At 40.3% G+C, this 24,809-nt stretch overlaps 1 protein-coding gene across 3 annotated transcripts in view; it reads right to left on the bottom strand.

Moving 5' to 3' along the window:
- Positions 1-1,085: 1,085 nt before the first annotated feature.
- The window catches only part of dachd (dachshund d), a 205,519-nt gene continuing 181,795 nt past the window's right edge, over positions 1,086-24,809 (bottom strand). For 2 of the 3 annotated variants that reach the window (XM_063005795.1, XM_063005797.1), the window contains 5 exons: positions 24,652-24,797; positions 21,834-21,981; positions 19,050-19,193; positions 16,967-17,035; positions 1,086-1,949 (listed from right to left, as the gene is read on the bottom strand). In XM_063005795.1, the coding sequence (XP_062861865.1) occupies positions 1,912-1,949; positions 16,967-17,035; positions 19,050-19,193; positions 21,834-21,981; positions 24,652-24,797 (545 nt within the window). In that variant the 3' untranslated portion in view covers positions 1,086-1,911. The remainder of the gene's footprint in view (positions 1,950-16,966; positions 17,036-19,049; positions 19,194-21,833; positions 21,982-24,651; positions 24,798-24,809) is intronic. The other variant, XM_063005796.1, reaches the window with a different exon arrangement.

Genomic DNA, 24,809 nt, shown 5'->3' with positions numbered 1-24,809 from the left:
GATGCCAGAGTGCTTTAAAAATCCTTGTAATAATCATGTGATCTGTTTTTAAATGGCCCCTAGAATAATGGAACATGAAAACCAGGGGTGTTAACAGAAATCCTGTACATACATAGACATACATCGATCAGCCATAACATTAAAACCACCTACTTGTTTCTACACACACTGTCACATTTTATCAGCTTCACTTACCATATAGAAGCAATTTGTAGTTCTGCAATTACTAACTGTACTCCATCTGTTTCTCTGCATGCTTTGTTAGCCCCCTTTCATGCTGTTCTTCAATGGTCAGGGCTCTCCCAGGAGCACTACAGAGTAGGTATTATTTGGGTGGTGGATCATTCTCAGCACTGCAGTGACACTGACATGGTGGTGGTGTGTCAGTGTGTGTTGTGCTGGTATGAGTGGATCAGACACAGCAGCGCTGCTGGAGTTTTTAAATACTGTGTCCACTCACTGTCCACTCTGTTAGACATTCCTACCTAGTTGGTCCACCTTGTAGATGTAAAGTCAGAGACGATCGCTCATCTGTTGCTGCTGTTTGAGTTGGTCACAGGTCGCTGCCCACGGGGCGCTGTTGGCTGGATATATTTGGTTGGTGGACTATTCTCAGTCCAGCAGTGACAGTGAGGTGTTTAAAAACTCCATCAGCGCTGCTGTGTCTCATACCAGCACAACACACACTAACACACCACCACCAGGTCAGTGTCACTGCAGTGCTGAGAATGATCTACCACCCAAATAATACCTGCTCTGTAGTGGTCCTGACCATTAAAGAACAGGGTGAAAGCAAGCTAAAAAGGTATGTAGAGAAATAGATGGACTACAGTCAGTAATTGTAGAACTACAAAGTGCTTCTATATGGTAAGTGGAGCTGATAAAATGGACAGTGAGTGTAGAAACAAGGAGGTGGTCATAATGTTATGGCTTATTAGTGTATACTTACTGTCTGCACACTGGATGTTTTGATGGTGATATGAATATAATCCTGCTAATAAAATTCCTTGAAAGCTGACGTGACAGTTTTAATAAGATGTAATAAAGTGTTAATGAAGCAGGCCAGCGTACACACTTGTTCAGCACAGTTAAGTATTTATTGAGTAACAGGAATTCAGGACAAACATTTACATGCCTGCATGCTTCCTCAGCGTAATGGCAGCTATGTGAAAGAATGATGGCTCAGAAACAAATCTATAAATCCAATATAAATGTTGGTATCGTTTTTCCTAATAGATCTACTGCATACACAATACCGTCTTTTAACTTTATATACACATAACAAAGTGAGCGGGTTAACCTAGGATCTGTTCTTGTATATACAACAATGATAAAAATGAAACTTGATTGTATGTTTTTTTTTTTTTCTAATTTAGAAAACATGTAGAACAAAGATTAGTCTTTCTATCCATCAACATATATTCAAATTCACATTTTCAGAGGCCTTTCGTCCAAGCTAAGATAGGAACGTTTAAGCTATTTAACATTGAGGATTTCTCTCTTTTTCTCTTTTTTTTCTTTAATACAAAACAACCCCCCCGGATCAGAATTTTATTTTTCAAAGCTTTCTCGCTGGTTTAAATACAGTATAAAAATCGTCAGTGCTGTGGAACTGTTGTAAATATAATCGCCGAGTGTACCTAATGGTACGTTTTACTGTGCTCAAATTGTCGCCTGTAGAACGGAGACATGTTCAACCAACTTAATCTGTCGCGATATATTGTCAATACTGCTGAGAAAAAAAGAGTCTTAATTGTAGGTTCTGTCATGGAAACTCAGTCCCGTCCATGAAGCGTCTGCTATCAGCTTGACCTGTTCTGGAACTGAAAAAAGCCCTGACTGGACAGGGCTCACTTCATGTGATCTTCATATTTGGGCTTTTATGAGTCCACTCATCAGTATGTCATCTCATCAGTACATCACGGTGGTTTTCAAAAATAGTCTTCCATCTGTGGATGAGAGAAAAAGACAAAAACAGAGTTGATGAAGTAAATCAGCCAACAGGACACAAGGGACACGTCTGATCAGTGTGTAAAACTGGTAAACTTTTTTCTTTAAATAAATGCTAAAGAAAATCTCTCATACACGATGTCTACAATCATGCACACAGCTCTCACTTCTGGATTATTGTCACATTAACAGCTGGTATGATACCAAGTAAATTACAGCAGCAAATGTTCCTTGCTACTCACTTGATATGTGACTAACATTTCACGTCCCACACCCACTCACTCCCCTACTGTACATGTATAAGCATTTAATAAAGAAAAGCAGTAATGCTAATAATAAAGTGCTTAGCAAAAATACAGCACACATTATTTTCACATCATGATACATTAACTTTGCTGTGTTACTGTATCACACCATTGTGTTGTTGATTATTTTCTAGTAGTAGCAGTAGCAGCAGCAGCACATTCTGCTGTGCTTTGTTTAACCTGCCCAAGAGACTCAGCTTATTAACTAAGGGGAAAATATATATTTAAATAAATTGAAAAAAAAAAAAAAAAAAAAAAAAAAACGACTGACTTTTAGAGCAGTTGAATGAAGTGTTATAATATTGTTTATGCAATGATTTTTAATGAAGTGTTGCATGTACATTGAAATTTCCCTAATCACTTTTGTAATACATATATATATATAATATTTGTATATATTTAGTTTAAATTTTAGTTATTTTAATTTTGTTACAATAAAACCCTGGATTTATTGTAAAGGATCCCACCGAAATAATAAATTACAATGGAAATTTCTATATGTAAACTAGGACACTAAAGTGGCACAGCGGTAAAGTGTGCTAGCCCACTACTGCTGAGATCCAAGGGTCAAATGTCAGCTGGGCTATTGGCTGGCCGAGCATCTGTACAGACATGATTGGCTAATGTCTAAGTAGGGTGGTTGCTGAAACAGCCCAGCCACTGGGAAGTGCACTTGTTTTATTAGGATTTTTTAACGTCATGTTTTACACCCTTCAGTTACATCCATGACAGAAACAGTAGTTACTCTTTACACAAGATTCATCAGTTCACAAGGTTATATCAAACACAGTCATGGACAATCTTGTTTCTCCAATTCACCTCACTTGCATGTCTTTGGACTGTGGGCGAAAACCGGAGCACCCGGAGTAAACCCATGCAGACACGGGGAGAACATGCAAACTACACAGAAAAGACACGGACTGCCCCACCTGGGGATCGAACCCAGGACCTTGCTGGGAGGCGACAGTGCTACCCACTTAGCCACTGTGCCGCCCAAATTTCTAATGTAAACTAGGGCACTAAAGTGGCACGGAGGTAAAGTACAATAGCCCACTAGTACTGAGATCCGAGGTTCAAATGACAGCTGTGCTATTGGCTAGCCAGGTGTCTGTACAGACATGTACGGTAGCTGGAACAGCCTAGCCATTGTGAGATGCACTTGTCAGTGCGCTCTCAGTGCTGGTCCCAAGCAAGCCCAGATAAAAACGTGAGGGCTGTGTCTGAAAGGGCATTCGGAGTAAAAATTATGCCAAGTGTGGTGTGTGAACCAGATCTGCTGTGGCAACCCCTAAGAAAACATATACTATATGTAAACCATAAAACTGTGATGACTCACTGAATCCAGTATATTGGTAAACAGAAATTACAGAGCATAAAGAGAGTAAAGCCTGCTCTAAACAGAATATTCTGTGTGAAAGTTGAACATAAAAATATAAATAATTCTAAAAAAATACATATGTATTGACACAAACTTTTTTTTTACACGTGAAAAAACACTAATACAATGTGATATAGCAGTTGTGGAATTAATGAAAATGGTGATCTTTCGGCAGGTTTTGATGATTACACACTGTACATTATTTTTACACCAAAAAATTTACTTTTTTTTGTATTTATTATATTGTAAACATAAAATGCCACATGAAAGGTGCACTGGGTAAACACTACCATAATACTCATTATCAATAGGCAAACTGATTTTAACTGATTAAAGATGAACCCAGAGTATATCTGCCCTAATGACAATTCCACCACTGAATTAGACATATAAACCCTATTTTAATCTTGTTTAATCTTCTATCCGCTAAGAGTCATGGTGAATTCCATCTATATTCACATACCTACAAAATACAGCAGCTAAAAAGATCCAACTGTAAAATGAAAACGGTTATGGCATGCATGGAGACTTTTCCTACAGTGTGTGTCATATCCATTTAAGACATTTGATCTGACGCACTGTGGTGAGCATTCTACAGCGCTCATGATGATAAACACTTTAGAAATGACACGTCCTGAGTGGGAGAGGTGTTTATTAAAAAAGGCAGACGTTTTCCTTTCTATCTGCGGGAACCTACAATCTAACAAGTATTGTCCGTTTCTAGGGAACGTTCATAGCGAGCGCATGGCTGAGCGAACAGCGCCCGATCACTGCCTGTGCTGGTAAAAGCATCTGTTAGGCATGGCTCATGAGCTTGTTTGACGTTTATTACCTGAACATTTCCTCTGTTGGTAAGCTGCCGTTCTGTCTTTGGAACAGAGTTAAATAATTAAGTTTAGGAAGAGAAACACAATACAAAAAGAGGTGACAGAGTGAATAAGGATAAAAGTAAATGAGACTGTAGGAATGTGCAGCTGTACAGTACAGCTTTACACAATAAATGTGTTAACGTGCAAAATAATTAAATAACCGCAAGAAATCAGACATTGACAATAATCTAATCACTGAGGTTATGTGAAAATTAAAGGGTCAGTCATGTTCCAGGGGTCTTTTTTCGATCCGATCTTTTTTCAGCCTTCAGTAACTCTGTAGGGGCTGATATGTCCTACCCATGCTATTGACCTTACTGCAGGTACTGTAACTACACTAAATTATCCCATTGCATAAGTTAAACAGTGAGTGGGTGTGATGCTTGACCCACTAGAACCCTGATCAGGACTAAGTGGTTACTGATTGCCCTCACCCCCTAAAAAAAGAAAAAAAAAAGGTATGGCACTGCCTGTTTATGTTTCTACAATGCAATACAATGTATGTTACAGTAGGGAGTATATTAAATGTTGAGCTGATGGTCGTTACTTATAGTTAGTGTTGAATGCAGCAGATATGATCAGCATAGAAACCTGAGGACCAAAGCGTTACGCCCATCAACTGGGTTGAAGTATAAAGACACAACAAGGGTTGTCACAGGCAGTCATGGTAAGTGGTCAAGATAGACAAGCAACAAACCGCCGACAGGTTGTTGGGCAGCCAAGACTCCAAGGTTGTTGATAACAGGAGTATCAACAACAATCTGTAGTCTAGCAGGTAAGGTACTGGACTAGTAATCAGAAGGTTGCTGGTTCAAACCCCACCACTGGCAGGTTGCCACTGCTGGGCCCTTGAGCAAGGCCCTTAACCCTCAATTGCTTAGACTGTATACTGTAAGTCACTTTGGATGAAAGCATCTGCTAATTGCGGAAAATGTAAATGATACCAGAAGACATGAAGGATATGATGCCTGGTAGGGACCAACAAAAGATCTACTGTGGCTCAAACTGTAGGTAATTTATTAGTGGTGATGAGGTTTACGTTACAACACAAAGTTTCAGGGCTGCAGATCAGTCAAAGTGTCCATGCTAAAACAGTCATAAGCACTTACAATGGGCAGGCAAGCAGGCATTGGAAATGGACATTGACAATGGAAGAAGACAGACTGGCCCAATGAATCCTGTTTTTTTCCAAGATTACGTGGACAGCCGGGCACATGTGGCACCAGAATGCAGTAGTATTTCAAAATAGTGACCTGGGACACAAGTTAATAATCTAAACCAAGTAAATACTACTTGTCCAAAAACAGTTGTCTGATCATTAGAGAACTCAAGTAAAAAGCATTCTCCAATAACTTATTCAGATAATTGCCAGATTTTATTTGTGTGTAAATAAACAGCCTTAATTTCCTTAAGATGACCTATTTTGTACAAAGCCAGCTTATAATAGCTTTTATTTCAAAATGTCTCCTTTCATTCTGCACAAATAAATCCATCTGTTTTCCAGAACTACAAACGAATTGCCTATAAATCATCTCAACATTTTGACTTTTCTTTACATTTGCTAATAATCGGGTATCTGTTGCTAGAAAGGTTGATTAATATTGGCTCTGGAACCCCGTGAACTTTGATTAATTGTGGCCTAGCCGTGCTGGAATCTGTGTGCGGAACAACAAAGCCACAATACACAGTCAAACAGTAGGGCTAATTACAGCATGGAGACCCAAATCTCCAACGTCCCGCACTTCTGCCCTCAACATTCAACCAGTGCTGTAAACGTCATTACTGTGTGGATTATACAGCTGGAAAAATATCAGGACGGCTACAATTCTGACTGTACAGCAGTTCATTAGGAACAGACGAACTGGTTTGTTTTAGAAAAATTGCCGATCCACGCTCTGATTGAGGAGAACGAAGCTAACTAACGCCCCCCCCCCCCACCCATTTTGTCACCTACACTTTGACGAGTGCAATGCGGATCAGCACTGTGTACGGAGAGACACACCCTGACAGCACTCTTTTCCGTCTCTGTGCAGGTGCCATCAATCAGCCAGCAGAGGTCGTAATTGCATTAGTTATGAGAGAGTCCCTATCCAGCTATTTAATGTCCCACCCCTATCTGAACAACAGGCCAATCTTTGTTCATGTAGCCGCTCAGCCCATCCGGCTGGCAGAGCTGAGACTTGATACGATGTATTAGAGAGCCCAGCTCTGGTGTTTAGCGAGTTTTTTTTTATTTTTATTGCTGCGCCACCTGAGCAGTATAATGGTTTAATTGTAATATTTATTTAATCCTGTTTGCAATATTTTTCTAGTTTTGTTGGTGCCAGTCTCGATCTGCCTGCTAAGTCTTTATTATCACACAGCAATGTTTAAGCTGGTAGGATAGTGGCTAACACATGCTTCCTCTGAGACATCATAAACAAACTACCCCCTTTATTTAAATACTGCTCAAGTATTGTCACTCAGTAGATATACATATTTCCTGGAGAGTCCCAACTGCCCTTTTACAGATGTCTGAGTTACTGTCACTTTTCATTAGCATGAGAGACTCTCCTATGCAGATAAGACTCCAGATGCTCCTTAATAATTAAATAATTACTTGAAGGACATTATTTAAGTTTACTGTGAATTATTAGCTTATTTGCTGGTAAAGAGAATTCTATATTTATAATTAGCTTTGTGTTGGACCTTCTGATTCCTTGAATGTAATATTAATAATAGTTTGACTGCATTCATTTATGTTCACAAACCAGAACATAAAACTCAACTGAATAAAAACTGGTATGGATGTTTAGAAATAATTCAAAAGCCACCAAAACCTGGTCTGTCATGGATAAGAAGCTGGTGGATATGGGTGTCACTGTCCACTGTCCAGTCAAGCTACCTTTAGATTGGCAGAGCAGGTTGTCACAGTGATCAAATGACCGGCACTCTGTGCTTTCACAATACGATTTCACAATACGGGTTCACAATACGATTTTTTCCCCAATTTTTTTTTACTGAAATTAAAGACAAATTATGACACAGTTTCCTTTTATTATTTCTCTTAAAAAATCAAATAAAATACTGTATTTGTGCTTATCTTTTATTTATCTAAATAATGAATGTCCTTTTATTTCTGAGGTAGGTACAAACTATGCAAAACAAATTTGAATTAAGTCCAATTTGGCTAAAAAAAACCCCAAATTTGGCAACCAGGCGTATAGCGCCAGTGACGTCAACCAGGTGAGGTGTTTAGCGCCAGTGCCCTCTGCTGTTTAAAGTGAATATCATTTCATTTTACATGTCAAATCGATTTGAATCGTGGAATTTTGGAATCAGCTATTAACTGTCTTGTGGTGAATCGTTACATCCCTACCCAGCACTGCACTTTTAGTGTTAATGAGTTAAGGATTTCTTTCTGACCTTGACAACTGACCACTGTTCCATAGTACTGTACCAGGCCCAGATAGGTCACCAGTTATTTTACTAATATATAAGGAGGAGAAGGCCATGTTATATGATATTAAGGAACTTTTTGCACCACCTTGTTTTATTATCCCCCTTTTGTCGCCCAGTCTAGCCATTTATTGACTGTTACTCTGCTGCTGCTTGCACTACCTGGCCAAGGAGCACTGTAGACTATCACGTGTCCAGTCACCAGTCGCTTCTTATCACCTGCCAGTGTTAGGTTTTCACACAGAGCCGCATTGCGTATGGAGAGCCACGCTATGCTCTGTGAAACACCCCCCCCACACACACATAAACACTGTCTCCTCAAAAGAGACCCTGTCTGACTTTCCTCCCTAGAATGCGACCAAATGTATTTGTATGGATGGCCAGCCAGGACGGACACTCTGCTGAGATTCAAAATCATGACCACTGCAGTGGTGTGCTAGCATATTAGCCTCCAAATTAATAATCTAGGTTGCTTTCTGCATATTTTGACTGTGGCTGATTTTACAAAAAATTAACAATCAACTTTTTTTCATAAAAAAGACCATAAAATATTTTATAATAAGTGGACATAAACGTTTGACTTCTTGTATTTTATTAGATGTACTGACATTCTTAAGTGAGTGAATCAGATGTTTGCATTGCAGCTATACAATAAAATATACTTTTATATGTTATACTTTGGTATTTTTTATATATTCAAGCTAACAGTAAATATTTCATAAGATGCTAAATAAAACAAAGGATTTTTTTGGCTTCTCTCAGCATAAAATGTCTTTGAAAGATTAATTAATACATGTAAATTATGCAAATTATACTCATGCAAATATTTTATGAAGACAATTAAGGGAACCATTAATTACGGCCTTTTTTGCTTCACTGACACTCGTTCATTTAATTTTAATTTCATTTTAACTGTTTTGATGTTTAATCTTGCAACAAAGAACTTTATCTCTCCTCACAGGGTCGTGTAAACCTGCAGCACACACATCAGGAGGCAGGAAGCGAGAATCGGGAGAGATACAGAGCAGATATTATGTACGCTATCGCTCGGAATTAGTGGCAAGATGCTCTCCCAGAAGCACAGGGCCAAGAAAAACAGGCAAGCTTATTCTTGGAATGGATTCAAAACGCTGGAAAAGCAATTAATAAACACAGAGCGCGTTAATGTAGCAGAATTACAGAGTGTGACAAAAGACAAATAGAAATAATTAGTTCTCTGAAATTATGCCCTCATTAATTTTTTTTTCCAACAGCGAAGAGTTGAAATTATGGACCACGTTTTGTTGGGCTTTGTTATGTATGGGTTAGACTTTTTTTTCCTTGCTTAAGCTTGGCAATTTATCAATATATTTTTTTTCTCTTTTGAGAGTAATTATGCAGCAGAGGTTGCAGGCTATACAGCAGTAATGACACAGCTCAGAGACACATGCAGCTCGGATTGAACATGCATACGTTGTTCTATTCACGGCTTATTAAATTTAGCTCTGTTTCTCAGGTTGCTGAGGAATCTGGGACGGTGATAACAGTTCCTGTTCGTACCTGTTTGTCTCTGAATTGGGTCCTGGCAACATTTAAATTACATGCATTTAACCAAATGAGTCTCAGGTTAAACGGGACACAAATCTGGAAATCGAGCGAACACATTCTAGTTTGAACTCTCTGATTTAAATCTGTTTAAATGGATCATGGTTAGGATACATTTGCATTTTTATCCCAAATTTATTGGGAAACACTGGGTGCAAGACAGGAATACTTTGACCAGGGTGCCAATCTGTTGCAAGACAGACGTCCGACCGGATGACAGCACCACTAAGATTCAAACCCAGATCTCAGCAGTGGTGAGCTAGCCATCGCCCCTGAGAGCCCAGGGTGCCAATCCATCACTTGTTTAAGGCTGCTATGCTGAATATGTTTTCAAAATAAAGGATTTCTGCTAAGAAGGTCTAAGCAATATGAGGTCACATGATTCCATAAATCTTTTTCTGATGAACAATTGAAACCATTTAATCTGGCTGCTGTGTCATCTGCACTGATGTGTCCTTGCAAAAAAAAACAAAAAAACAAGAGGATGGTGGTATATATACTGTATATATACAGTGTATCACAAAAGTGAGTACACCCCTCACATTTCTGCAGATATTTAAGTATATCTTTTCATGGGACAACACTGACAAAATGACACTTTGACACAATGAAAAGTAGTCTGTGTGCAGCTTATATAACAGTGTAAATTTATTCTTCCCTCAAAATAACTCAATATACAGCCATTAATGTCTAAACCACCGGCAACAAAAGTGAGTACACCCCTAAGAGACTACACCCCTAAATGTCCAAATTGAGCACTGCTTGTCATTTTCCCTCCAAAATGCCATGTGACTCGTTAGTGTTACTAGGTCTCAGTTGTGCATAGGGAGCAGGTGTGTTCAATTTAGTAGTACAGCTCTCAAACGCTCTCATACTGGTCACTTAAAGTTCCAACATGGCACCTCATGGCAAAGAACTCTCTGAGGATCTTAAAAGACGAATTGTTGCGCTACATGAAGATGGCCAAGGCTACAAGAAGATTGCCAACACCCTGAAACTGAGCTGCAGCACAGTGGCCAAGATCATCCAGCGTTTTAAAAGAGCAGGGTCCACTCAGAACAGACCTCGCGTTGGTCGTCCAAAGAAGCTGAGTGCACGTGCTCAGCGTCATATCCAACTGCTGTCTTTGAAAGATAGGCGCAGGAGTGCTGTCAGCATTGCTGCAGAGATTGAAAAGGTGGGGGGTCAGCCTGTCAGTGCTCAGACCATACGCCGCACACTACATCAAATTGGTCTGCATGGCTGTCACCCCAGAAGGAAGCCTCTTCTGAAGTCTCTACACAAGAAAGCCCGCAAACAGTTTGCTGAAGACATGTCAACAAAGGACATGGATTACTGGAACCATGTCCTATGGTCTGATGAGACCAAGATTAATTTGTTTGGTTCAGATGGTCTCAAGCATGTGTGGCGGCAATCAGGTGAGGAGTACAAAGATAAGTGTGTCATGCCTACAGTCAAGCATGGTGGTGGGAATGCCATGGTCTGGGGCTGCATGAGTGCAGCAGGTGTTGGGGAGTTACATTTCATTGAGGGACACATGAACTCCAATATGTACTGTGAAATACTGAAGCAGAGCATGATCCCCTACCTCCGGAAACTGGGTCGCAGGGCAGTGTTCCAGCATGATAATGACCCCAAACACACCTCTAAGACGACCACTGCTTTATTGAAGAGGCTGAGGGTAAAGGTGATGGACTGGCCAAGCATGTCTCCAGACCTAAACCCAATAGAACATCTTTGGGGCATCCTCAAGCGGAAGGTGGAGGAGCGCAAAGTCTCGAATATCCGCCAGCTCCGTGATGTCGTCATGGAGGAGTGGAAAAGCATTCCAGTGGCAACCTGTGAAGCTCTGGTAAACTCCATGCCCAGGAGAGTTAAGGCAGTTCTGGGAAATAATGGTGGCCACACAAAATATTGACACTTCAGGAACTTTCACTAAGGGGTGTACTCACTTTTGTTGCCGGTGGTTTAGACATTAATGGCTGTATATTGAGTTATTTTGAGGGAAGAATAAATTTACACTGTTATATAAGCTGCACACAGACTACTTTTCATTGTGTCAAAGTGTCATTTTGTCAGTGTTGTCCCATGAAAAGATATACTTAAATATCTGCAGAAATGTGAGGGGTGTACTCACTTTTGTGATACACTGTATATATATATACAGGTATATATAAGAAATAAGCTGAATTTCGATTTCGTCAGATGTCTGATGCACTGTACACCGCTGATGACAGGTTTTTTGTCTTTTAATGTACTGTTGTTTAGGCCGTCTAGACCCACAGTGGCTATGGTCTTAATAAAGCGATTAGTGATTATAAATATCAACATAACTGGCTGTCTGAATGTCTAAAGGTGATAACAATAATCCAAACAGCATTGGGTAATGCTTACTATTAAGGGCTGATCAGCCATTTGAAGACCAAGACCAACAAGTGTGGTGTGTTTTTGTTTAGCTTTAGAAGTTCAGTAAATTGTACTTATTTTAGGGTCAATAAATTGCCTAATCCAAACCTGGGTATACAACACACCCTTTTTAAAAGTTCATTATTCTACATTCATCCTTAATAACTATTCCTGATCAGAGCTGCAAGGTCAAAGAACCACCACAAGAACACTGGGCTTAATGGAAAAATACACCCTTGACAAGGCATCACATATTCACCTATTCACTCCAATCGTCTAGACTTAAAGAAACCAATTAAATCTTTAAATCTTGTCAATGTTTACAGTTGATAACAACACATATCTGCACTTTCCAATGTTTAAATGTACATATACACTCATATTTTTATACATGCAAGCTTATTTATTCTATTTTTCTTCTATTTGTATTACCCTTTCCCTCTTTTTATCCTCTATATTCTCTCCTTTTCTCTTATGTTTGTGTATTCCTAGAGTTCCCAAGCCTTCCAACACAATTCAATGTACAATTGCTGCTAACATTTGTACAAATTACAAATAAACTTGAAACTTGAAATTAAGCAAATGCTATTCTTTTCTCCTCTCTGGTTCATTATGTGAGTTTAAAAGAAAAACTTCCAAATATAACAATTAATGAATGTATAAAGAGTCTTAACATAAAGTCATGCACATTATGATAATAAAGGTTTTACATCCTAGAACAAATGTATTCAAACACCAGTTATCAGTGCTGCAAGCCTTAATTTAGTGGGGTTAAATCAATTACTCTTTTTATTAAATCCTGCCTTCACAAAAATATATTATAAGTGTGTTAATCGAACTGGGTTATGGGGCTTTTACTGGTGACTGCGTATTAAAATGCCATTTTGCACACTTCATATCCACTTTCATGGACTGTTTTCGAAGAGGAAATTGAGACTAGTCCCAGTGATAAGGCCAGTGTGGTAGTGGTGCTGCCGGGTAAACATATTTTAATTTAAATGATTAAACTTGTTCTACTTAAGGAATAATCCACCTCCACAGTGCAGGCTCGACACTGACTCGACAACGGCAAATAATATCTCTAATAGACAGCTTTTGTATTTGAGCATGTCTGACATCCTCTTGCCATTTGCTAATTGAAATGAGTGTCGATAATTAATTAACTTTTTCTAGGCTTTTTGTTTTCTTCACTGCTGCTGCATTCCTAACCTAGCAACACTTTATCACCTAGGAATTATGATTTTTTTTGTATTATTTCTGTGGATTTTATTAATACAGTGGATTCACTTAATGCAGACTTACATTTAATCCAAAAAATAAATAAATGCATAAAATAATGGCAAAATTTTTTACTTCAAGAGATTCACAGAGCAAAACTGTAAATATCCTATTTACAACTGGATTCTGACTGTTACTGAAGTCTTTTGATAGCAATTACATCTGCAAATGTTCTTAGATGTGTCTATACAAGCATTGTACACCTGGATTAAGGCAGTTTTAGCCATATCCTATCAAACTTCATCAGATTGGATGGCAAACATTCATGAACTGCCAGGTCTCTCCACAGAGCTTCTATGGGGTTTAAATCTGGGCGTTGGCTAGACTAGGCTCATTGCTTTACTGTTGTGTTGAATGGTAAACTGTCACCCCAGTCGGAGTTTATTAAAGGATGTTCCTACGTTTGCCTGCAATCATTCATCCCTCAATTATCCCCAGACATACTGTCCTTGCTGATGAGTAGCACCCTCATAGCCTGATGCTGCCATCACTATGTTTCACCAAAGATATGGTATGGCACAGGTAAGCCAGGTGATACACAGTGCCTGCTTTTGCCAGACAAAGGGATCAGAGAATCAGAGAATCTTTTTTTATCAGGTTGCCAGAGACTTTTAAATGCAATTAAGCAAACGTAACTGATATACGAGGTGCTCGTACGAGTACAGGTACGAGTTGGCTGTGTGGGTTCGTTGGTTCAGAGTGACCGATGTGTTCGTTCCTACCTCCCTAACCAAGGTTCTCCATGCCTGGATGCCCAACACAAGGCGCGATCCTCCCTGTTTCATACTCATTCTGTCCCTTTACTTAAAATACATTTAAAATATTATATATGTTTATGAAATAAGCTGAGTTTTGATTTCCTAGACATGATTGGCTATGTCTGTGTAAGGGAAGGGGGGGGGGGGGGGGGTTGTTGGCAGACACACACACACACACATCCATTCATCTATAGGGCAATTCAGTGTCTCCAATTAACCTGACTGCATGTTTTTGGACTGTGGGAGGAAACCAGAGCTCCCGGAGGAAACCCACACAGTTTATTTTAATCGTAAATGGCTCTGCCTAATATTATATATGTTTAAGAAATAAGAAATAACCCAAGTTTCAATTTCCTCAGATCTCAGACGCACTGTATGCCACTGATGACAGAAGTGTAAGTGATGTGTTGAGACATACTGTCTACCTAGACAAGAAAAAGCTGAACTTATCTGCTTTCAGCATTTCTCCTGCTGAACCTTCAGCTACCAGATTAAAGATGAAAGATACAGCTTATTACAGCAGCGAAATCAAAGCTCCTACAAATATCTGACACACAGATAAGAGCTGTAAGCCGCACTAAAGCCAATAAACTACTGTTTGTCTTCCTTTTGGGTTTGTCTGTTCTTAAAGTAATAACATTTACCAGTTACAGCTGGACACACTGAATGTCAGAGATTTGATTGGATTTTCGGCAGATTTCTACCCCTGTAAGCGCTCGTGTTAACAGCAATTCTTTTAAACTGCAGTAAGATCAATGCTTCAAGATTCTATATTCAATATTTAGGTGCTCAGGTTGTGTAGCAATCTATTTTGTTAGTCCAACCTGTGTTTACAGGCATGATTGCTTTTGTCCCGGCTTGTGCTCAGTGTTTCCCAGTAGAACCAGCCAGTTATTTAGTGCATACATGTCATTAATGGGCTTTTTTGTTTATCTACAGCAGGAAATACTATAATATAAAATAGTATTTCAAATTTGTAAAATGCACCATTGTTGTAAAGCTTTCTGTTTAGTGCTGTAGTGTAATTTGTGATGAATTTTTAATATTTAATTTATGCATTTTCTCCTTTACTTCCAATTTATAGCAGTCAATTCGTCTTCCGCTGCTGGAGATTCCGATCGTGTCCAAGAAGGGTGCCCACAATCCCTTCTTATTAGCTCATATTTTTTCATGCCCTGATCTCCGTGCTCCTCCACTTCCTGTACAGGCACCTCGAGTTACTAATTAGAATTCTTGCACAGCGTTGAAGACCCCACCCACTTTTCAGTCTGGTCTTTTCCCATTCTGCAGACTTTTTGATGGCCAATTTTGTATGCTGGAGGCACTTCCAATTATGCCCGCTAGTGGGCATCCAGCCAACTGGCTAGTGGGCAACCAGCCAACTGGAAGTAGTGCTGAGTTTCAAACTCAGAGAGTTTAAAATCCAAGCACTGGTGTGCTAGCTGATTATACTGCTGCACCACCTGGGCACCCTGGTATTTTACATTACTACTGTAAAATATACAAACAGTTCACTACATGCACAGAAGTTAGAAAAACTCATGTTGTTTTTCCTTTATCAAATTACTTATGTGACATACATGTACTGCAAAATTATTTTATTTTTTACAACCGCTTTATCCTGGTCAGAGTGGAAACATTGGTCACAGTGCAGTAACACACCTCAGACAGGACGACAATCCATCTTGGGACTTCGGCCATAACCAGACTCCCATACACAGCCAAATATTAAAGTAAGTGGTGATTCAAACCCTGGATCCTAGCAGGAGTGGGCTAGCTTAATTTTAACATATTTTTAAAAATAATATATTAAGTCGCTCAGGTAGCGCAGCGGTAAAACACGCTAGCACACCAGAGCTGACATTTTAAACTTCAAAACTCAGTTCAAAACTCAGCTCTGCCATCCGGCTTGGCTGGGGGGCTACATGAACAACGATTGGCTGTTGTTCATACAGGGAGGAAAAAGCCAGATAGGGACCTCATAACTGATGCAATTATGACCTCTGCTGGCTGATTAATGGTGTCTGCACAGAGTTGAGGGATAATGCGTTGATCAGGGTGTGGCTCTCCGTACACAAAACAGATCCGCATATGAACTCGCCTCTTGCAGGTGAAAAGATGCAGTCGGCTACTGCACACGTGTCGGAGGGGGTGTGTGTCAGTTTGCTCTCTGCAATCGGGGCGGGGGTCAGCTGCAGTAGAGAGGAAGCATAACGCAATTGGGTAAAAATTGGATGCACTAAAAATCGGGAGAAAAGGGGAGAAAATGCATATATATATATTTAGCAGATGCTTTTATCCAAAGCGACTTACAATACTGTGACAGTATACAGTCTAAGCAACTGAGGGTTAAGAGCCTTGCTCAAGGGCCCAACAATGGCAACCTAGCAGTGGTCGGGCTTGAACCAGTGAACTTTTGACTACTAGTCCTGTACCTTAACCTCTAGGCTACAACATATAGTGTATGTCCATTACCTATAAACATACTGTATGTGGTTCATCTAATTTACTAAGACAATATAATTAACTATACTTATTAAATAAGTCACTCTGTATATATAGTACATGAATCAAAAACTTCTCATGGCTGTTTCCCACACAGTAAACTCTATAAATTATTTTCACTTTGCAGCTGGCATGATCTAAATTTAGCAGTTTTTACAAATGTAATTAGTAATGCCAGTAATGTATTCCTCCCAAAATGTAAAACTAGTCTAAAAGCAGCACTGATACCTCCTGTGTCTATAATCTGTGACATATTTTTCAATAATGCTGGCTAGCATAGAACATGATGCATAGATGAGCCAACATGCACAGAGAAAAACTGTGATTTCCCTTAAAAAAACCCTTAAAATTGTGTTCTCCTGACGAATCCCAGTGATCTTGACCTTCGTCTTGAACTGTAAGAGCTGTGGCCCAGATGGTAAGCTGCATGCCTGAACAGCAGGCTGAAACTAAGGCTCATAGAGAGAGATTTATAGTCTCCTCAAAAACATGTACCTTGTATTGTCCTTTCAGCATCTGTTCTGCCACTGCTGCGGTCAGTCTCTATCTCCTGGGTCAACGAGTCTGGCAAAATGAAAGCATAATGACGATTAAACATCCATGACATCTGCACTTAATTAGAAAGGTTTTTTGAACATCGTTTCGCGTGATGGATGGAGGGCATATAGGCAGCGCTACATATGGCGCGGTAAGGGCTTAAACAATCGACTAGGTGAGCGATGTGGTGAATATAAACCAGGACGTGTGATACATGAGGAGTCTTTTAGGGTGCATAATTTTCAGACTCTTTACCGAGCTCTACTGTGGTGTGGGACGCCACTGTAATGCTTTCAGGTACACGTCTCAAGTACGAGTCAAAATCAATCCTCACACTGGTGAGTCTGACAACAAGCACTCAATCATGGAAGGACAAGCAAGAGTCATCCTGAAGTGTCAGTGTCATTTAAAAGCAAAATTCTTCTGTGAACATATGAGGGTTCTTCAAAATGTTTCAGCACTTTTTTAACTCTATTTATTAAGAATTTTTAAAACAAATACATCACTTTTCCCAGCGTTTAACCACTTTTTAATGCCATCAGCAAAAAATGATGCATTGCTGTTTTCACATCATCATCACATGAAAATCTTCTTCCCCTTAAAGCTTCTTTGAGCGTCCAAAAAGGTGGAAATCAGATGGCGCTAAATCGGACTATAAGCTCTCTCTCAGTCTCTCAGACACGATCAATTACTACTCCTCCACCCTCACTGTTTCCAACCAAAACTTTTTAATGCTATCAGCAAAAAATGATGCACCGCTGCTTTCACATCATCACATGAAAATCTTTTTCCCCTTAATGCTTCACTGAGCGTCCAAAAAGGTGAAAATCAGATGGCGCTAAATCCGGACTGTAAGCTTTCTTAGTCTCTTAGACACAACCAATTACTAGTCCTCACACCCTTACCATTTCCAACCAAAATATAAAAGTGAGGAAACTTTTTGAAGATCCTTGGGCGGCACAGCAGTAAATCATACTCGCCCAAATATCATGTCAACCAGCCAGTCGCACTGCTGAAATTTAAGTCCTGGAATCTCAGCGATGCTATTGGCTGGTCAGGTTTTTACACAGACATGATTGGCTATGTTTTGCAGAAAAAGGAGGGTTTGATAGGTGAAATACCATAAGCATGGCTATAGATTTGAGCCATGTATCCCAGCGGTAGTGAGCTAGCGCAGTGTTGCACTACTAATATACCAATTACAAGCGATCTTCAAAAAGTTTCCGCACTTTTATATTTTGGTTGGAAGCGGTGAGGGTGGGAGGAGTAGAATCCGTAGAATGGTCGTGTCTGAGAGATTGTGAGAGCTTATAGTCCGGATTTAGCGCCATCTGATTTCCATCTTTTTGGATGCTCAAAGAAGCTTTAAGGGGAAGAAGATTTTCATGTGATGATGACGATGTGAAAGCAGCGGTCCAACAAGCGTATTTTTTGCTGATGGCATTAAAATAATACAACGCTGGGAAAAATGCATCCCAAAGGAAGGTGACTGTAGAAAATTAATGTCATTTGTTTTTGAAATTCTTAATAAACAGAGTTTTAAAAGTGCTGAAACTTTTTGAAGAACCCTCGTATGTACCAATGTAACCATAGCAACATGTCTTAAACAAGCTCGATCTGAAATCTCATTTAGAATACGGGAATAAAGTTCAATTCCGCATGTGCCAAAATAACCGCTTTAGGTTGGAGCTATTTGTCCCACTGTTCTGCAGTACATTTAACCTTTTCATGTCATTTTGTACCGGCTGTTAAAGTCCCATTAGCCATTATTACATTCATACATTAAATATAAATATTCTAAAAGCTAAAATAGAACAAATTGAGAGTGAACAGCTTTCTGCTCAAAGCAAATGTCAGATTAAACCAGGTTAATAGGCTAAACCGAGTCGTCCTTGTACCTGTCAGCCCTTTTCCACTTCATTACAGAACCTTTCAGTAACATGCATTTTTTTCCACTAGTTTCAAGCCAGGCGATCATTAGCGTTAGGTAACGGGGCAGCGTAAATGCCACGGTCCTCTGCCATGTGATACCGGCACTTACCGTTCAGGGATCGGAGGCTCTCTGTAGGTGAGCTCTGTTTGAGACTCTGTTCTGCCTGTTCACGCCGCTTACACTCGTACTCCAGCGCCTCCTGCAGTTTCCTCTTAGCCTTCTTCTCCTTCTTCAAGCGCTTCTGAACTATCGCTGAAAACCCCAAAACGCACAAACGTCAGTCGCGGTCGAAGGTTCCCACTGACTACAGAAGTGTAGGAGTCAAAATATAAGTGGCAGTGAGGAGCTTAGTATTCCGATCATAATCCTGCTCTGATGTTCATGAAAAAGGAAACGTTCTCGCTGTGTGAAAACGGACTGTGTCATTAGCAAAATAATGGAGCCAGCGATAACCTGGATTAGCCTGGGTTAAAACGGCAATGAGACAGGGTTCAGTAGAGTAACAGCTGATGATCTGAAGGAGCAAAATATGGTCTAATGTATGTGGACAGCCTTCCTAATTATTAATTTCAGCCATGTTCCAGCCTGCTATCATGCTGAATTAAATCAATATATAAATTAACATACATGCTTTTAATATTGTAAGAACAGTTTTTTGTTCTAACATGACTGTGTGGTTTGAAGAGCCTGGTCTTCTCATCCAACATGTGGTACCTGACCTCACAAACAAGGTCTTTTTTTGACCAAATGACCAAAAGTTTGCGTTTCCAGGGATGCAGCCAAATTGTTAAAATTAGGGATGTCCCAATCACGTTTTTTTTGTTCCCGATACCGATCCCGATTATAAATTTTGATCCCGATCCGATACTGATTCTCAAACCGATACTTGTATTTTCTAGATATTGTCTAGATAAGAACTAGATAATACTGTTCACACAGTGCACACTTCAAGTACATTACAATTATTCAGATTAATCCAATGTATATGTTTAACAACTAAATAGCTCTGCAGTGCTGAAGGGAAAAATGCTGCATCCAAGCTATTGCTTAATGTTTTTGTATTTTTCCAAAATCAATCAAAATGATTGAGATAATTAGTTTTACTTTAAACTTTACATTCAAAGAAAAAAAATGTTTAATGCAGTGATACACTAAAAATGAACAGAAATCTGTGTAGCAGCTTAACTTGAATATAAGAAAAGAAGTTACTTAAAAGCATTACAGTAAAACCTGAATACCAAAATAAAATGGAAAGGCTCTTTTGTTTTGAAGGAAAGCCAGTTCTTAAAGTGCTTGTATTGTGACAATGGTTTGATGGACGTTTGTACACGAAGTGAGTGTGTTTTGACCCTTTAGGCCTTCCATAGAACATGAAATAGCGCGCTTGACTCAACTGTCGGCTATTCGGTACCGTAACAGAAGAAGTTAATAAAGTGTTCTGCTCCCGACAATATGTGAATATACTGTGTATTTATTTCTTTATTAAACGAGTGCATCACTACGTTGTTTTGTAAACCGGTGTGATCCTTAACTCACATACACACTCACACATGAACGCAGCTCTGCTCCCACCGCCTCGTGAAACGCTCACACTGCAGACGTTACACTTCACTGTTGGACTTGTTTTACTTTTCAATTTAAAGTATTTCCACACAGCGGACACGCTAACGTAAAACAAAAGATCGGGATTAAGATCGGGTTTAGTAAAGCCGATTCCCATCAATTAAAAAATGCCTTGATCGGCCCCGATCCCGATCTTTGAGATCGTATCGGGACATCCCTAGTTAAAATCCTTACCAGAAACGAGAAGTCTGTTATAGAAGCAAAAGGGGGCAACTATATATTAACGTACTTAATTTTGATGAATTCTGTGATAAATGCATAGAACAAGGCTACAAGTCAGATGTCATGTTGTTTAACCTGTAATAATAAATTCATTTTATGTTTTACAGCCTTGCAACAAGTGTTGAGGCTCTAGAACCAGTCCCACTGAGACCCTGATCAGGATACAGCAGCTACTGAAGCAAAATGGGGTTGTACGTTAATTCATTAACATTAATTCATTTGAGAGACAGAGGCGGTGGTAGCTCAGTGGTTAAGGTGCAGGACTAATAATCGGAAGGTTGCAGGTTCAAGCACCGCCAACTTGCCACTGTTTGGCCCCTGAGCAAGGCCCTTAACCCTCAATTGCTGGCATTGATTTCAATCACATTTGTAAGTCGCTTTGAATAACAGCAACATAGGTCTAGGGAACCTGGGTTTGATCTGTTTATTCTTAGTCTGTGCAGTTTGGTAAGTTCTCCTCATGTTCACGTACGTTTTTTTCTAGTACTGTGTTTTTATCCCAGCGACCAAAAGCAAACCAACAAGACCTGACACATATCCATTTTCCATTAATAATGTAAATCACCCACTGTGCTATCACCCAGTTGGGCGTTTGCACTGCCAATTGGGTCATGTCCGGAGGAGAGGGATATGGGGAAACAGCATAGCCAATGGGACTTGTACTTATCAGTGCACTTTCAGTGCCGGTCCTGGACTGAACAAAAATAGGAGGGTTGTGTCAGAGAGGGCATCTGGTGTAAAAACTGTGCCAAGTCCAGTTTGAGAACTAGACCTGCGGTGGCACCTCTGTTATATATATGTGCAGCGCCTGTTTTGTTTTCGGCCTATTTAAAAGAGTCATGTGACTTGGGCTCAGCCTTCCTTCCCCCTCAGACACAGCCAATCATATCTGTGTAGAAGCCTGACTGGCCGACAGCACGGCTGAGATTCGAACCCTAGATATCTGTAGTAGTGGACTATCCCAACCCCGCCTCCGTCTCTCAATACCCTTATTACATGATGATGATGATTTGATGTTTGTAGAAGCTAGCTTGTTGGTATACATACCTCTGTTTTTCTGTTCTATGGCCAGCTGCTTCTCTAAAGTCTCTCGCAGTTCTCGTTCTCTGAACAGCTCCATCTTCAGCTCGGTCTTCTCTAGCTGCACCTGCTTCTCCTGAGCACGAGCGTTATCGATGGCCACCTTTAGCAGGCCCTGCAACAGTATCAGGAATTTAGCTATACAAAGCCACACATACACCGATCAGCCATAACATTAAAACCACCTCGTTTCTACACTCACTGTTCATTTTATCAGCTCCACTTACCATATAGAAGCACTTTGTAGATCTACAATTACTGACTGTAGTCCATCTATTTCTCTGCATGCTTTGTTAGCCCCCTTTCATGCTGTTCTTCAAGGGTCAGGACCCCCACAGGACCACTACACAGTAGGTATTACTTGGGTGGTGGGTCATTCTCAGCACTGCAGTGACACTGACATGGTGGTGGTGTGTTAGTGTGTGTTGTGCTGGTATGAGTGGATCAGACACAGCAGCGCTGATGGACTTTTTAAACACCTCACTGTCACTGCTGAACTGAGAATAGTCCACCAACCAAAAATATCCAGCCCACGGCGCCCCGTAGGCAGCATCCTGTGACCACAGATGTAGGTCCAAAAGATGACCAACTCAAACAGCAGCAATAGATAAGTGATCATCTCTGACGTGGACAGTGAGTAAACATGATATTTAAAAACTCCAGCAGCGCCGCTGTGTCTTATCCACTCATACCAGCACAACACACACTAACACACCACCACCATGTCATTGTCACTGCAGTGCTGAGAATAATCCACCACCTAAATAATACCTGCTCTGTGGTGGTCCTGTTGGGGTCCTGACCATTGAAGAACAGGGTAAAAGCAGGCTAAAAATATATGTACAGAAACAGATGGACTACAGTCAGTAATTGTAGGACTACAAAGTGCTTCTATATGGTAAGTGGAGCTGATAAAATGAACAGTGAGTGTAGAAACAAGGAGGTGGTTTTAATGTTATGGCTGATCGGTGTAGCATGTACTTGTTTCTGTAGCTGTGCAGTCGTGGGTTTTATTATTTTAAACAAATAAATACGTTTCTGAAAAACATTTACCCAGCTCACTGTGCATTCGCAGTTTTGAAGGTGCTATGACAATTTCAAAACAATTATCCCCAACACACATGCAATTAAGGCAGATGCAATGGGCTATATCATACTAATTGTTCCTTCTTATGACCTCGATTTAGACTAAGTTGCTTTATCTCAATTTTCTGCCTGGGTTGCTTTTGTTGGTTTGTGTACGAGTGCTCGATCAAAATGTTAAAATGAAATCGTGATTGAAGATGACTTACTAAACTCGCGCGGCTGCGAGGAGTCGGCGTGCTCCGGCTAATTATCGGCGAGGCCAGCAGGAGCAGCGTCGCTCTGATGTCCCTATTACGGCCGCTCCCTATACTGTACTCACATCATTAGTCTCACAGACCACGCTAATCAACGACATTCATCTTTCTGCCTCGCTATGGTTTGCGTGAAAACAATGATCAAAAGTTCACAGCATAACATTCATGCTACCTGTTTTCTTCAGCTAGCCAAGGACTATAAACCAGACTATAGTTTATTAAGGCTAGTACAGTCAGTGTGAGTAATGCGGAGGTGGTTCTATATTTAGTAGAATCTAGCTGCTCACTAGTGATTCATCTGATCACAGTTACTTTAAGATGATGTCCAATTTGTGTAATTGTGTGTATGTATAGAGCCTATACACCGAACAGGCATAACATTATGACCACCTTCCTAATATTGCGTTGGCCCCCCTTTTGCTGCCCCATACACAACAAACTGTGATGCACTGTGTATTCTGACACCTTTCTATCAGAACCAGCATTAACTTCTTCAGCAATTTGAGCTACAGCATCTCGTCTGTTGGATCGGACCACACGCGCCAGCCTTCGCTCCCCACGTGCATCAATGAGCCTTGGTCGCCCATGACCCTGTCGCCGGTTTACCACTGTTCCTTCCTTGGACCACTTTTGATAGATACTGACCACTGTCGATTGGGAACACCCCACAAGAGCTGCAGTTTTGGAGATGCTCTGACCCAGTCGTCTAGCCATCACAATTTGGCCCTTGTCAAACTCGCTCAAATCCTTACTCTTGTCCATTTTGCCTGCTACAACTTTGAGGATAAAATGTTCACTTGCTGCCTAACATATACCACCCACTAACAGGTGCTGTGATGAAGAGATAATCAGTGTTATTCTGTCAGTGGTCATAATGTTATGCCTGGTCAGTGTATATACACATCAACACCCACTGGTGTGTATACAGGTTTCTTTTTGGTCTGTTGGTGACATTGGTAGGGGGGAAAATGTATAGTAAATGTCTAGTTGTACCTACTGGCAGAAACAAGGACTCACTGTTGAATGTAAATGCACAACACAGTATCCTAAAAGGCAAAGATGGACCCTAGGGGGACCCTAAAGGGGTTGGGTCCCTCTTAAGAAAGGATTTCTAAAGGTATTCAACTGATAACAATAATCTAGGGCTGATGGAATGTCTCGTATTTAATTAAAAACAAGACAAAGAGATGATCATTGTTTTTACATTATGTCAGCAACTCAACACCAGACACTTCTTGGCGGGTGTCTGTGGTGCAAGTGTAGAGAAGCAGAGAGATGTAAATGTTTAAAAACACTGGTAGTTCCTGATAGTTCCCAGGTAAAGAGTAAAAGAACAGTAGAGGATCAGCCATTATGGATCTGAGCTACTTACTGGCAGGTTGTGGGTTTAAATATTGGCATCAAGCGACCACCATTGGACCCTGGGTTCTATATTTAGAGCTCACCTGAATGTTGGTCAGTAGGGTCTCTATTGATGACAGTCCGTCAGGGAACAGGAAAGGAGATGCAAAACCTGGCGGTAAAGCTTGACTGGCCAATGACAACCTCTCATAGCTGTCCCTCGCTGTTGGAGTGCACATAGGGGCTTCTTCTGGTGGAAAAG

The sequence above is a fragment of the Trichomycterus rosablanca genome, chromosome 12 (assembly GCF_030014385.1).
Source record: "Trichomycterus rosablanca isolate fTriRos1 chromosome 12, fTriRos1.hap1, whole genome shotgun sequence".
NCBI lineage: Eukaryota > Metazoa > Chordata > Actinopteri > Siluriformes > Trichomycteridae > Trichomycterus > Trichomycterus rosablanca.
The sequence above is the reverse complement of the archived record's forward strand: the minus strand, read 5'-3'. Positions and strand labels throughout refer to the sequence as shown.